Raw genomic sequence first — 12,607 nt, forward strand, 5'->3', positions numbered from 1 at the left:
TAAGGATGGCAGCCAAGGGAAAATATGATGACTCAACCTCCACGTGGCTGCTGGTGCAAGCTGAGGGCACCTGGGGATCAGTGACCTGTTTAGAGCACACCCCAGCTCCTGTTTGAGCCATGTGCTTGAATTTCTGCTGTGCTGAAAGCTGGGAGGGGTAAGGAGGAGGGAAGGAGGGGGTTCTGGTGCACCCCACAGTCCCACTGCAGCATGGCGTAGAGACAGGGCTCAGCTGGGGCTGCCCAGATCAGAGGACGGAGAAGCAACTATGCCTGGTAATACAAACACCAACTACACACCACAGGATCTGACCTAACACTGTTAGCATCAACGGTCTGCAACGACTTAAAAACACGAGCAAATTGAATGAGACCTTAGGCAATGCCCTGCTGTAACAAAGGCAAAACCTTCTCTTATCCTAAACCGGTGTTAAAGCACCTACCAGAGTGAAGCCTCTGACTTCAGGAATAACATTCAAAGCACAACATTAGGTCTTCCATCTCCACTTTCTCTCCGTGGCACAATTCCTTCTTTATCAGGTTTTCCAAAACCTTTGCCCAAGCTGACTCCCAGCTTCAAGCACTTAAACTGAACACAGAAGCCCAATACTTGTGCTCTACAAATTATCTGTAGGAACAGCAGACAGCGTTTTCCCTACAGGATGAATGTGGGAACTCAAGCTCTGAAAGAGGACTTGGGCACCTCTTCATGTAAATACAACAGATGTCTTCCTGTCCTGGTTTCGGCTAGGACAGAGTTAATTTTCTTCCTAGTAGCTGGTATAGTGCTGTGTTTTGGATTTAGTAGGAAAAGAATGTTGATAACACACTGATGGTTTTAGTTGTTGCTAAGTAGTGTTTATACTAAGTCAAGGATTTTTCAGCTTCTCGTGCCCAGCCAGCAAGAAGGCTGGAGGGGCACAAGAAGCTGGGAGGGGACACAGCCAGGACAGCTGACCCAAACTGGCCAAAGAGCTATTCCATACCATATGACATCATGCCCAGTATATAAACTGGGGGAGCTGGCTGGGAGGGGGGATCGCGGCTCGGGAACTAACTGGGCATCAGTCAATGAGTGGTGAGCAATTGCATTGTGCACCACTTGCTTTGTATAGTTTAATTCTTTTAGTATTACTATTGTCATATTATTATTATCATTATCATTGTTTTTCATTCCTTTCTGTCCTATTAAACTGTCTTTATCTCAACCCACAAGGGTTTTTTTTTTTCCTGATTCTCTCCTCCATCCCGGGGGGGGGCAGTGAGCGAGCAGCTGCGTGGTGCTTAGCTGCCGGCTGGGGTTAAACCACGACACTTCCAAATACTCACTCTTGGACAACTATTCCAAGTGATTTCAACATTGTACAGTCTTTAATGCCTATAGAAACTAGAAATAAACTAAGAAATAAACCCACCATCCAGGAAGAGGACACTGAAGTGGGGAGGGAATTATAAGCAAAAGTCAGAAAATGACAGAAAGACAAAAGGAGCAATAAGCACCCTATTTGTGAGGGTCATCTCGTGACTCCAGAGAGGTACAGAGCAAATATCTACCCTTGAGGCTGGGTTCCTTTCATAGCCAGTAGAGATAAAGGGCCACTTGTAGGGCACAGCTCATATCACCCTGAAGAGAACATCTCAAATACGTCAGACAATTTGCATGCTGGCAGTACGAATTTGGTTTTGTATTGATTATAAAAGAAGCCTGGGGGATTGGAAAATGTCTGGTTTTAGTCAGATGATTCCCATCTTTCTCTAAGGGGTTCAGCATTTCATTTTTCCATGAAAATATGGCCCTCAGAAGTGTATTTAATAATATACCACTATCTCATTGATTAATTATTTAAATAAAAAGAATAGCAGGCTAACTTCAGTTTCCCTGGAGAGGGGATGCCAAAGAGGAATTCAGATACATATCTCCTGAATAAGTACTTTTGTGTTTCCATTTACTATACAATCTAACGCACATCAGGTGCTTGAAATTAAGCGGAAAAATCCAGGACAAACCATCAGTTGTAACACTGTATTAAAATAAGTAAAGCCCTCTAGGTAATGACAACATTTCTCCTTTTTTAGATAAAGGAACTGTAAGCACCTTTGACCTATTCCCGTTAGTCGGACTCCTTTTTCCCCCCCCTCTCTTTGAACCAGCAGTGTACTTCTGATACTGAACAACTACCTAGGAAAGCTTGCATGGGTCATGTTGACTGCAGGCATAACAGAGTCTATGCACTTCAAACAGAGAACATGTTTGGGGCCTGATGCAGAACTACGTTTTCCTAAACATTACGGATTAGTTGTGCTTGCTATCATCAGCTTTATTTAGAGAAATATCACTTCTAATCCCATCCCAAGTCCACTGGAAAAGGAGCTATCCATGTTCAGTGGGCAGGTGACGAGCTGCTAAGAGTGGTTTTGCACTGGGAGGTGAGTCCTTGTTGTATCAGGGCTCAGAAAACTTCCGGCTTGAGCTCCTGCAGGATCACACCAAGGGAGATTATGTCTTTACTCCTGGAAATAAACGCATCTTCTCACAGAAGAGCCATTCATTTCACCTGAGGCCTCAACTGCATCTCGTAAGCAGAGCGTTTCCAGTATGTTAGAAGGCTGTACTCTAAATTTAAGTACCTTAGTTTAGTGCAGTGAGTCTAAGCCACAGCATATAAAATCAAGGTAAAAGATTAAGAAGAAAATTATTTGCTTAAGGTCACAAGGCAGCTGAACTTTAAAACAAAATCATGAGCAGCTCCATTTCTCATTCAGTGTGTTCTCTAGCAGTTTACAAAGCAATAAATCAATAACTGCTTTAATGTGACTGAAAAGATTATCTACCCATATAGTTGAGTATTATGGGGTTTCTAAAAAGATTAGTTTTAAAGTCCTCATTTAGATAGGACCTTGGTTTATCAATGGACATAAAGACACATATACATGCCTTACTTCAGTTAGAACAGGTTCAAGAATGTAGCGCTCTCCTGCGTCCAGGACAGACAGCTTTCACATGGCATAGGCATCTCTGTGTCCTCTTGCATAGTGATGTTCACTTAGACAACACTAATCTGAACTCATTTTTTAAAAACGAAAGATTGGAATCAACTTCTCAGGCAAATTGCCAGGTATTATAACTACCATGAAGGTTGAGGAAGAGAAAACAACCAGCAGACACCTGAAAACATGAGCTAAGAGTTCAACAGTCACAAAAATATCCTTGCTAGTGATGTGCCTTGAAACTTTTCCAGCATTAGAATCTAGTGTTAGATTTCCTGAGCCAGACAAAGCTTCATCTTTCCCATATGTATTAATCTATTTAATATTTAATCCTGATATGGCATGGCATAAAGTAGCAATTCTGAAAATGAACTCCAGAAGTCATCTGAGCCCAAATTCTGCCTGTCCTACATGTTTGGGAAGTCTACATTAGTGCAAGTATCTTGGGAAAAGATGAAATGTTTCTGAAAGTTTTCATCTGTCCAGAAATTTGAAGTGTTTAATAAGGCACTGGAGCGATTACACGTGAGATGGTCAAAGCTGCATGACAAACTTCATCTTAGGATGGCATATCACTTTGTGTATATATGGGAGTGCGTTACTAAATAATGTATTTTTCCTAAATTAAAATCTAATGCTTAATCATTTCATGATATATTTACCAGTTCTTATTTTAGCTTGCTTGCAAAGTTCACTCAGAGTTCAGCTAGGAAAATGTGTCCTGTCCCTGTGTCCCTTTCCATGTTTGCTTAAATCTATAACCATGAGCCTGTCAAACTGTGGCTAAGTGGTGGGTAATGGGAGCAAATTTAGCAAATCCATCCATTTCCCCAACTCAGTGACATGTGCAGTTTCCACTGCAGTGACCTACTTGACAGAGCTGCAAACATGCACAAGCACCAGGCTAAAATCATTTATGCTGGGAACAGCCCATGTTATTCCTCCTCTAGCTCCATCCCTAATGCTCCCCCAGATCAAGACCCAACAGCTCGTACACTTCCATAGCAGGTCTCATGATATTTAATGTTTTCCTTAAAATTCCCATTACATGCTTATTGATCAGCACCTGCACTTCCCATTAGCTTCCAAAACTTCTGCTTTCTGTGAATGGTTTGAAATCAGAAAGCAGATGTGTGGAAAGCAGTAAGTAAATAAACCAAACACCTACACTTTGTCCATATTTTTTTCCATTGTGCCCATGGCAACCCCTGGTTCAGATCAGATCTGTCGTCATCTCAACCCTTCGAGCCCCACGTTGGTTGCCAAAAAGGACTGCTGCGGTTTAACCCCAGCCAGCAACTAAGCAGCACGCAGCTGCTCACCCCTCACCCCTCCCAGTGGGATGGGGAGGAGGATCAGGGGAAAAAAAAAAAAAAAAAAAAGTAAAACTTGTGGGTTAAGAGCAGTTTAATAACTAAAGTAAAATAAAATATAATACTAACTAATAATAATAAAAATATAATAATAGTAATGAAAAGGAATATAGCAAAAAAAAAGAAAAACAAAGAAATAAAACTCAAGAAAAGACAAGTGATGCACAATGCAATTGCTGGTTTTTAAGTCACGGTTTTTAAGTGCCTGGGGTAGGCAATGGATTGCCCAGTAAAAAACTTACAGCTCGATTCCACAGTAAGCAACATCAATGTACACTGCACTGTAGATATTGCTGTGAGAAGAATCAGATCTGCTTTCCAGATCACCTCCCAGGGCAACAGTTATGTGATTTTAAAAAAGGTAAGACACTTTAGGGAAAAACAGAGTGATCTCTCACCATGTATTTACATTTGAAACAAATCTCAGCTTCCTACTTTCACTGGCTCAGGTTTCATCCAGGCCACAGGCCTGGGGGATAATACCTTCACTCTCAATTTGGTTTTAAACAGGAAGAAGGAGGCTTTCATAGCATCACAAAACAAAGTGGGAGGGGAAAAAAATAACCACTAAAACACAGTCTTCTCAGAAGCCTTTTAAGAATGAATTGCATTTTAAAATATTTTAACAGTTTGAAGTTGGCTTAGGTGTGGTTTACACATCAAATACTCACCAAGTCATGACGATTAGTTGCCCACTTAAAATTTCTTCATGATTTAGGAAAATAAGGTTTTTAAAAAAAAAGGTACATACCTTCATTTGGTACAAGAGAGTGCAATTCTACTGAAGCCATTGAACTTACTGTAACATCATCCGAAATCTCGGCCCTATACTGATTTTTATCCTGGCAGGATAGGATCTATCCCGTGAGAAAAAAAGGAACAGATAAGAATATTGAAGTGTTTATTCTTACAAAGCTTGATGTTGAACTTCAGTTCTACTTAATTACCTTTCCTACTACACATCTCTGTTCTGGACCCCAAGCATTAGGACCATTCTTCTTAGCCTTGATGGGCCAAAATCAGACATGAGGCACAAAGGAGGGTAAGCTAATTTTTAGCGAATAGAAAGTATATAATTTTTTTTAAGAATAGCTAAGGGATTGCAAGTAAGTGTAAATAACACAAAGAAATGTTCTCCTCCCAGCCTATACAGTTTTGCCATATCTGTGTTCTTACATGCTCCTTTTATACCATAGCCTCATATAGTATTTTGTAGTCTTCATGACTTTTGCATTTATATTTATAAATCTAATCAATCAGCTCTGCCATTCACAAGGTAGTCACAGTGATCAGGCTAGCCAAAGGCTATGACTTAAACTGGACTACTTAGGTATCAAAGAATCCTCTTGCTGGCAAAAAGTTTCCTTATTCTCAATAAGTACACTGCACCAATCAGTGAGGTCTTAAGCCACCAACTTATGACATAGAATATACTTGATTTTCCACCTCTTGAGTTTCTGAATCACTTTGATAAGTTTTATAAAATTTTTCTAAAGTCCACAGAAAACAAGGAAAATAATCCTACAATGAATGAGATGCTATTTGTTTTTTCTTTTAGCAATTATACCTGCTAGTCTCAATAAAAAGCTCACAACTCTCTCACGTCACTTTCCAATAGCCGTAAAAAAAATTAACCATTCCATTCAATGGATCTTTGTTCAGTCTGTGATGCTTACAGCACACACTGAATGCAAAAAAAAAAAAAAAAAAAATCATATACCTAAGCATTTTGTTTTCAAGTGCCAGGAAGACCTGGAAAAGCCGTCAACACACTGCACACCTACAGTAGCTCTTTTTTAAGCACACTTTGGAGTACAAAAATTCAAAAAACTTGAATAATGGTATTTATCGGCAGATATAATCTGTCCATAGAGACATATAAATGTTAGGCAACCTGCTACTATTATTTGCTTTTACTCATGTTATTTTCCAGTGAACATTTTTTAATTATAACTCTGCAAGCAAACTTCTTCAGTATGCCCTTTATACAGACTAGTGAAAGAAAAAATGTTGTGAGCACAGCAAGACTTTGAGAAAAGAACTGCAAAAGAATTTTTTGAACACTGTCACAAGAAGGTTCCATGTGCACAGTTCAGTAACTACCTGCATTTAGCCTGCCTCAGCTGCCCAGGACACCCTGCTGACAGCACCAACACCACTCAGAGGAGCTGAGGTCACCTTTGGCATTCTGGGTTTTGTGTTTTTGTTTGCTTGCCTGTTCCTTGATGATCTAATCAATTTTAAGAATTATACCAGAAACTCTCACATGAACACAGGTATCACAATAGCACAGAAACCTGCACTCCTGCCATCCATCTGACCTACACAGAAGATCTGACTTAGAAGAATTATTCTATAAGTAAGTCACCCCAGGAGACACTTACCCATTTGCTGGTTTAATTCCCCAGTTACCAGGGTGGTAACACACAGGTATCCTGACAGAAGCCAGCAGGCTTGAAGGGCACCTTTGACATACATACTTTTTTCCTAATCCCTTAAACACATACCTTTTTTCCCCTTCCTTCAAATGTTATTCTCCCATCCCACCCCTAAATAATAAAAAGGAGGCTAAATGAAAGGATGGAGAAAAACCAGTCCTAACCTCTTTCTCCCTGACAAGACTAGTTACTGAAATATTGAAATTCATAAAATTCACAAAAATGGAAATGAAACATGGAAGGAGAAGACATGTCGTTCTGCTCTGCACAGACCAAACCAAAAACAGCCCGCCAAAACAAGCCAAGGTATTGTTGATAATGGGGTCTATTTCTGGATGGCCGAAGTCCGCGCTTTTATGTTATACAACACGGCTAACTCCTGAGAGCTCACTTTGGGCAAAGCAGCAGTTTCCCAGGGGAAGCTGCCAGGCTGAGTTAACTGTCATCAGTGGAGCAGACGTTTGAGCAAGGGAAGGGTACCAGAGACCACACCACTGGAAATAGCGAGAGGTTATAATTCAGGTAAAAAAATGTGGGTTTGGATCCGCAGCCTAACTCCACATCAAGGGCTGCGGGAGCACTTCTCGGGCCAAAGTGCCTGCACGAGACGCACAGCAACCCCAGGGTGGGAGAAGAGCCAGGGATGCGCTCAGTCCTGTCCTGGTGGCCTGGAGGCACCAAAGCAAGGACGTACAGCAAGAGGGAGCTGTGCCAGCTCCCCCAGTCTGGGTGAGATAAGGATCATGCCTAGACGTGCACCCGCAGGCCAGTTTATGCTTTAGCGGACCTTTTTTTCAAGGTAGGAGTAAATGCAGAAAGGGTCACTGCTTGGTGATGTAATTCTTCAAGTGGCGGGCCACCTTGGAGGGATGAAGGCTGCCCTCTGACTGTGCTTTTTCCTTTATCTTTTTTTTTAATAATTACAGTAATTTTCAGCTAAAAAACTTAAATCTAGCAGTGCAAAAGCTGGTTGTAGGAAAAGTTTTGTCTGGACAGGAGAAGAATGCCGAACACTGTTTTACTGTGGCTTTGATGCACAAATCTATTCCTATGAATTAATTTGCTATTGAATCTGCAAGCATGTAATTTTAAAATAAAGATTTTGCTTTGGGGGAGAACAGAAAGCATATAACGATGAAAACTGTCGTCATCTGGGACATGAGGGAATTCATATTATAGATTGATAGATAATTACAAATGGTAAATGGAGTACTTTCAGGAGGCTTTGTTCGTGACAGAAGCAGCACTGAGGGGCCTGTAGTTCAGCGTTGGCACAGATTTTCCTGAAAAAGAGGGAATTAGTATGTATGTCCATACATTTAGTCAAACTCCATCCAGTGGCTTGCCTCCTTCTAGATGCCATTTTAGCTCTTAAAAACAAGTAATTTCAAAAAATGGGATACATTAGGCAATATTTATCAGGTCTGCGCCATTCTTTCATAAAGCCTTTTGTGACAATGTTTGAAATCATACATTTCACTTGTGTTTGACCATAACAAGGCAAAGCATCCTCCTATTTACCACTGAGAAGCAATCAGCTAGCTCATCAAGTTGCTTCGCGTACCAGTGTTAAAAAGAATAGGATAAGAGAATTATCATTGAACTCTTACCAAAGCAGGAATTGACAAAGCCATACCACCTACAACCATGCTCCCCTCCAATCCATTTGCCATGGATGTTAGATGCAAAACTGAGGGTAGTGCCTGAGATGCACACTAACATGTCGCTGATACTGATGTTCAGGAGGAGCATGTTGACTGGGTTACGGAGGGTTTTAAACTTGCAGAAGAGGATGAGGACAATCAAGTTATTCAAGAAACCAAAAAACAAGATAAATCCGAGAAAAACAGCCACTACTGTGTGCCCATTTCGTGAGAGTCCAGCCCTTGACTCAACAGGACCTGTAGGTGCACCAAAGCTCAGGTTGTATGTCCAAGAGTGGTTCATTTCGGACCTTGACACGGATCGGTGAGGGCAGAAACGCCAGGTGCCCTGTGCTGAAGTCCTCCAGCAGTTTCCCAGAAGCGTCCCTCCATCACAGGTCAAATCATCTCAAGAGTCTTGCGATCTTCACTCAGCTGAGATATCCCTTAGATGGTTATGCAGGTGTGAAATACTGTATTGCAGCACAGGAGTATTTTCCTGCACTGTGCCTTTCCAGTGGTCAGCTCTGCAGCTAACTCCAGGGCAGCAGAACCAAGCAAACAATCACCTCAAATTCATCTTCGTTATTTAAACCCAGGATCATGTTAGATAATCTTTTTTGAGGCTCAGAATGGAAGGTATCTTAAAAAGGTGCTTCAGCATGGTCTCTTCCTTGAGAGCAAATGAGCAGCCCTTCTATCAATGGGCAGCTACAGTTGTTTCCTCCAACAACAGGTGTCTTTCTGAAAATACAGAAGAAAACAAATGGTAAAAACAAAACAACTCTTTCCATACCAAGACCAAAAAGTAGGTACATAATTTACTAACAGTTCCTCCCTTTTTGAACTGTGACAAATATTTCTCAGTCTCTTCTGTTTTCTCTCTGATTTTCAACAGAAAAATCAGTTTGTTGACATTTCCTTGGCTGTTCTAAACAGTTTTTCCCTAGCTCACAGTTTAGCATGGAGAAGGTTATTTGCACCTTCCTAGCAAAGTTCCTCAGGTGAGAAAATGCATGGTAAGACATACCTTTTGCAGCAGCTTCCCAGAGGAAGAACTGTATCTTCCTCCACATTAAGTCAATCCACACTAAGCGAAGCTTCAGTCTTGGCTAGACGTTAATTAAAATGATGAAAATTTTACGAGAAGGAGACAGTATTTCTTTACCCAGAAAGAGTAATTTCAAACGCAGTCCCTGAAGCTCTCATGCTTACAAAGGTTAGCAGAGCTGTGATATCAATTTCACTTCTCCCACATTTACCAGTGGACAGATGTTCTCCTTCATTATTTATAAAGCAGCCAAACACCCAAAGCTTCACATCTCTCTCCCACCACAGACATGAATTTGTATACCTGCTCGCAGTGAATACATTCTGTGTGTGTATGTTGTGAAGCAATAGCAGAGTGCTTAATGTGGATGAGTAACTGCTTGGCCAGCCTTCTGCATGGTTGCAGGCAAATTCTGCACAGCCATTTTTATAAAAATGGATATGGATATATATAATATATACTTATATATGTCGGAATTTCCACTCCTCGGTGCAAAATGCATGATACCCATAGCTTGCTGAACTAAAAAATATGAAAACTTTTCTTTCATGAGTCATGTGCTCCTAGAATGATTACACATATTTTAAAATGGAGCATCTTCTATATTACTCCTAACCACTGCTTTTTGGAAATTGCCTTATAGGAAAAGATGTGTTAACGAACTGGAAAAATGAGAGTTCAGCGTTTACTGAAGACGCAGAGGTTGTTTGTTTTTTTTTTTCTTTTATCATATCTTTGTGTCATGGTGAACATTTATAGCAAGTATTTCTTCTTACTATTTCCCTACTTTCACAAACTCACTGTGCTAAATATGTCTCATTATTGCAGTGGTTTTTGAACTCTAATATATATAGTCTGTCTTTACTTTCTCTTCTGATAAGTAAATTACGTACACTTTGCAGACCACCTACTATTTGGTCATTAACAATCTGAAACACTGATGCTTTCTGCTTTTTTCCCCCATTTCGGAGGTACATGGTAATTTAGATTGGTAAGGGTCTCAGGTAGCATATCTAAGAGAAAGAAAATTTGAAATCCTCTTTCTACCATTTTGAAAAAAAATTATCCCCTGTCCAATTCTGGTTGCAGGTTATAGAAGGAAACTAACAGGGACTAACCGTCAATATACTTTAAATTTACTCATAATTGTGTTTAAAGGAACAGAGTTAAAGTTTAGTGGAACAAAACACAAATGAAAAAACAACTGATTAAAAAATATGATGGTGAACATTTCTCAGTCACTAATTGTATGACTGAAAAGGCAAATAGCTGCACTTTTTTTTGGTAGGAAAAAAGTATGTTGACATTGTGCTGAAGGAGAGCTTCAGAAGGAAGAATTCACAGGAAAACAAGACATACAGTGAAATAAACTCAATAAGTAATCATTTGTAGATTTTTTTTTTTTTTAATAATTCTGCGACACCCTAGCTTCTACCAAACTAATCTGTTCTTTTTCCATCCCTTTGAAGACAGTTTTGTCTAATCTGTTTGCATGTGACCGTTTATTGAGGAATGCAACTAAGGTCAGTTCTATCTGCGCCTCCCTTCTGCAAAGCATATTGCAGAATTTGGCTTCAAAATCTGAAGAGACTTAAGTCTGATTTACATGCAGATTAATTTCAGTTACAGATGCAATTTTTTTTTCCAAGCTGAACTGGTTACACCTAGATAATCTGTAGCAAAGATTATAGTATGCCATCATAAATGTTTCTACGTGGGAATTAACTTCACCAGAATAATCACAGGCAAAGGGTCTGAAAAATATTATCATTAAAGCATCACAGCCTTGGTGTTAGACAAAGCCAAAGGTTATAATCCCCTTAGCAAATATGACTAACTTTATATAATATCTCTATTAAGCTCAAAATATAAATAATAAAAAGTAGATCTTTTATACACAGTCACATACATCCTGCATTCTTAAAGACATATTACGAGTTCGTATTTATAGTGCTTGTAAAAGGACATTTACCCTCTGGATGGGGTTCAGCTGACTAAAATTTAGCAGTCTGACACCAGGTGTGCAGGCACAGCCCAGCGCCCAGGTCATTTCTCCACTGACCGCAACCCATCTGGCTTCAGTGGGATGAGTTCTGCCCTGGTGCGCCGGGGAAGGATGCCTTAAAGCCCCGGCAAGAGGAGCAGGCCCTGGCAATTCAGTGTAAGATACATTTTAAAAAGTTAGTACGCACACTGTGAAGGTCAAGCCATGCGGCCACTCGAAATCAAAAGATGACAAAAAGGACGCACAAAGATGTGCTTCGAAAAATTTGGGGTGAACTTAAGAGACAGGGGTCTGCAGAGGAAAACGTCTGATGATCTGGGCTGTGTGGGAGTAAGTCTCTTATCAGTAGCTCATGTATAAAGTGCTAAGTTTTTTACACCTTTGGATGAAGCACAAACCAAATTCAGATTTCAATAAAGCTTCTAAACTCCCATACAAATCCCTTGAAGAATGGGTCTAATTCTTACCTAATGTTAGCATTTAACTGAATAATAACATTATTGCTGAAAAACACCTGAAGATGGACTTGTGTGCTCAAAGGTTCACTTGATTTTTTTTTAATCTGGACAGGTAGCTTGGTTTAATAGAGGTTACTTCGCAACTCTGACAACCCTGTCTTACAGGTGACACTCTGTGCTCCCCAGGTCTCCATGATCTAGCAGGACATCCTGAACCCTCCTAATTTCTAGCAAACTCAGGAGCTTGCAGGACTGAACTCTATCGAACTCTGCCAATTCTGCTTCTCAAAAAATGTTTAAAAAAAAAATCCAATAAAACCTACCATTGCATTCAAAACAAATAAATGAGCATCCAGTTTGTCTCCTTGAATTCGTTTGAGTTGATGTGGAACGGAAAACATACCCAAAGTGATGCAAAACATATGGCCAGGTGAAACAGGCCAAAAGTTCATTTAACGTCACCAGTTATTAAATGCTTCATCTGTTAACTGGTTCTGACAGTAGTAATCTAAAGATACAGCAAAACAGACACCCATCACTGTTTGCACTTTTCTCTGAAGCAGTCTGTTGGGAAAAAAGGTTTCAAAAGATGTTATATCAGCTCTGGGAACACAGGCATTAATACTGAGAGTGTAAGGCTTCTTTTTGCACT

General features: G+C 40.2%; 1 protein-coding gene across 1 annotated transcript in view; it reads right to left on the bottom strand.

Annotated features, from left to right (window-relative positions):
- LOC127024554 (pinopsin-like) overlaps positions 1-8,844 on the bottom strand; it is an 89,410-nt gene extending 80,566 nt beyond the window's left edge. Inside the window, exon 1 of the mRNA XM_050909162.1 lies at positions 8,409-8,844. Coding sequence (XP_050765119.1) covers positions 8,409-8,745 — 337 coding nt within the window. The 5' untranslated portion in view covers positions 8,746-8,844. The remainder of the gene's footprint in view (positions 1-8,408) is intronic.
- Between the last annotated feature and the right edge of the window lie 3,763 nt (positions 8,845-12,607).

The sequence above is a fragment of the Gymnogyps californianus genome, chromosome 1 (genome assembly GCF_018139145.2).
Source record: "Gymnogyps californianus isolate 813 chromosome 1, ASM1813914v2, whole genome shotgun sequence".
NCBI lineage: Eukaryota > Metazoa > Chordata > Aves > Accipitriformes > Cathartidae > Gymnogyps > Gymnogyps californianus.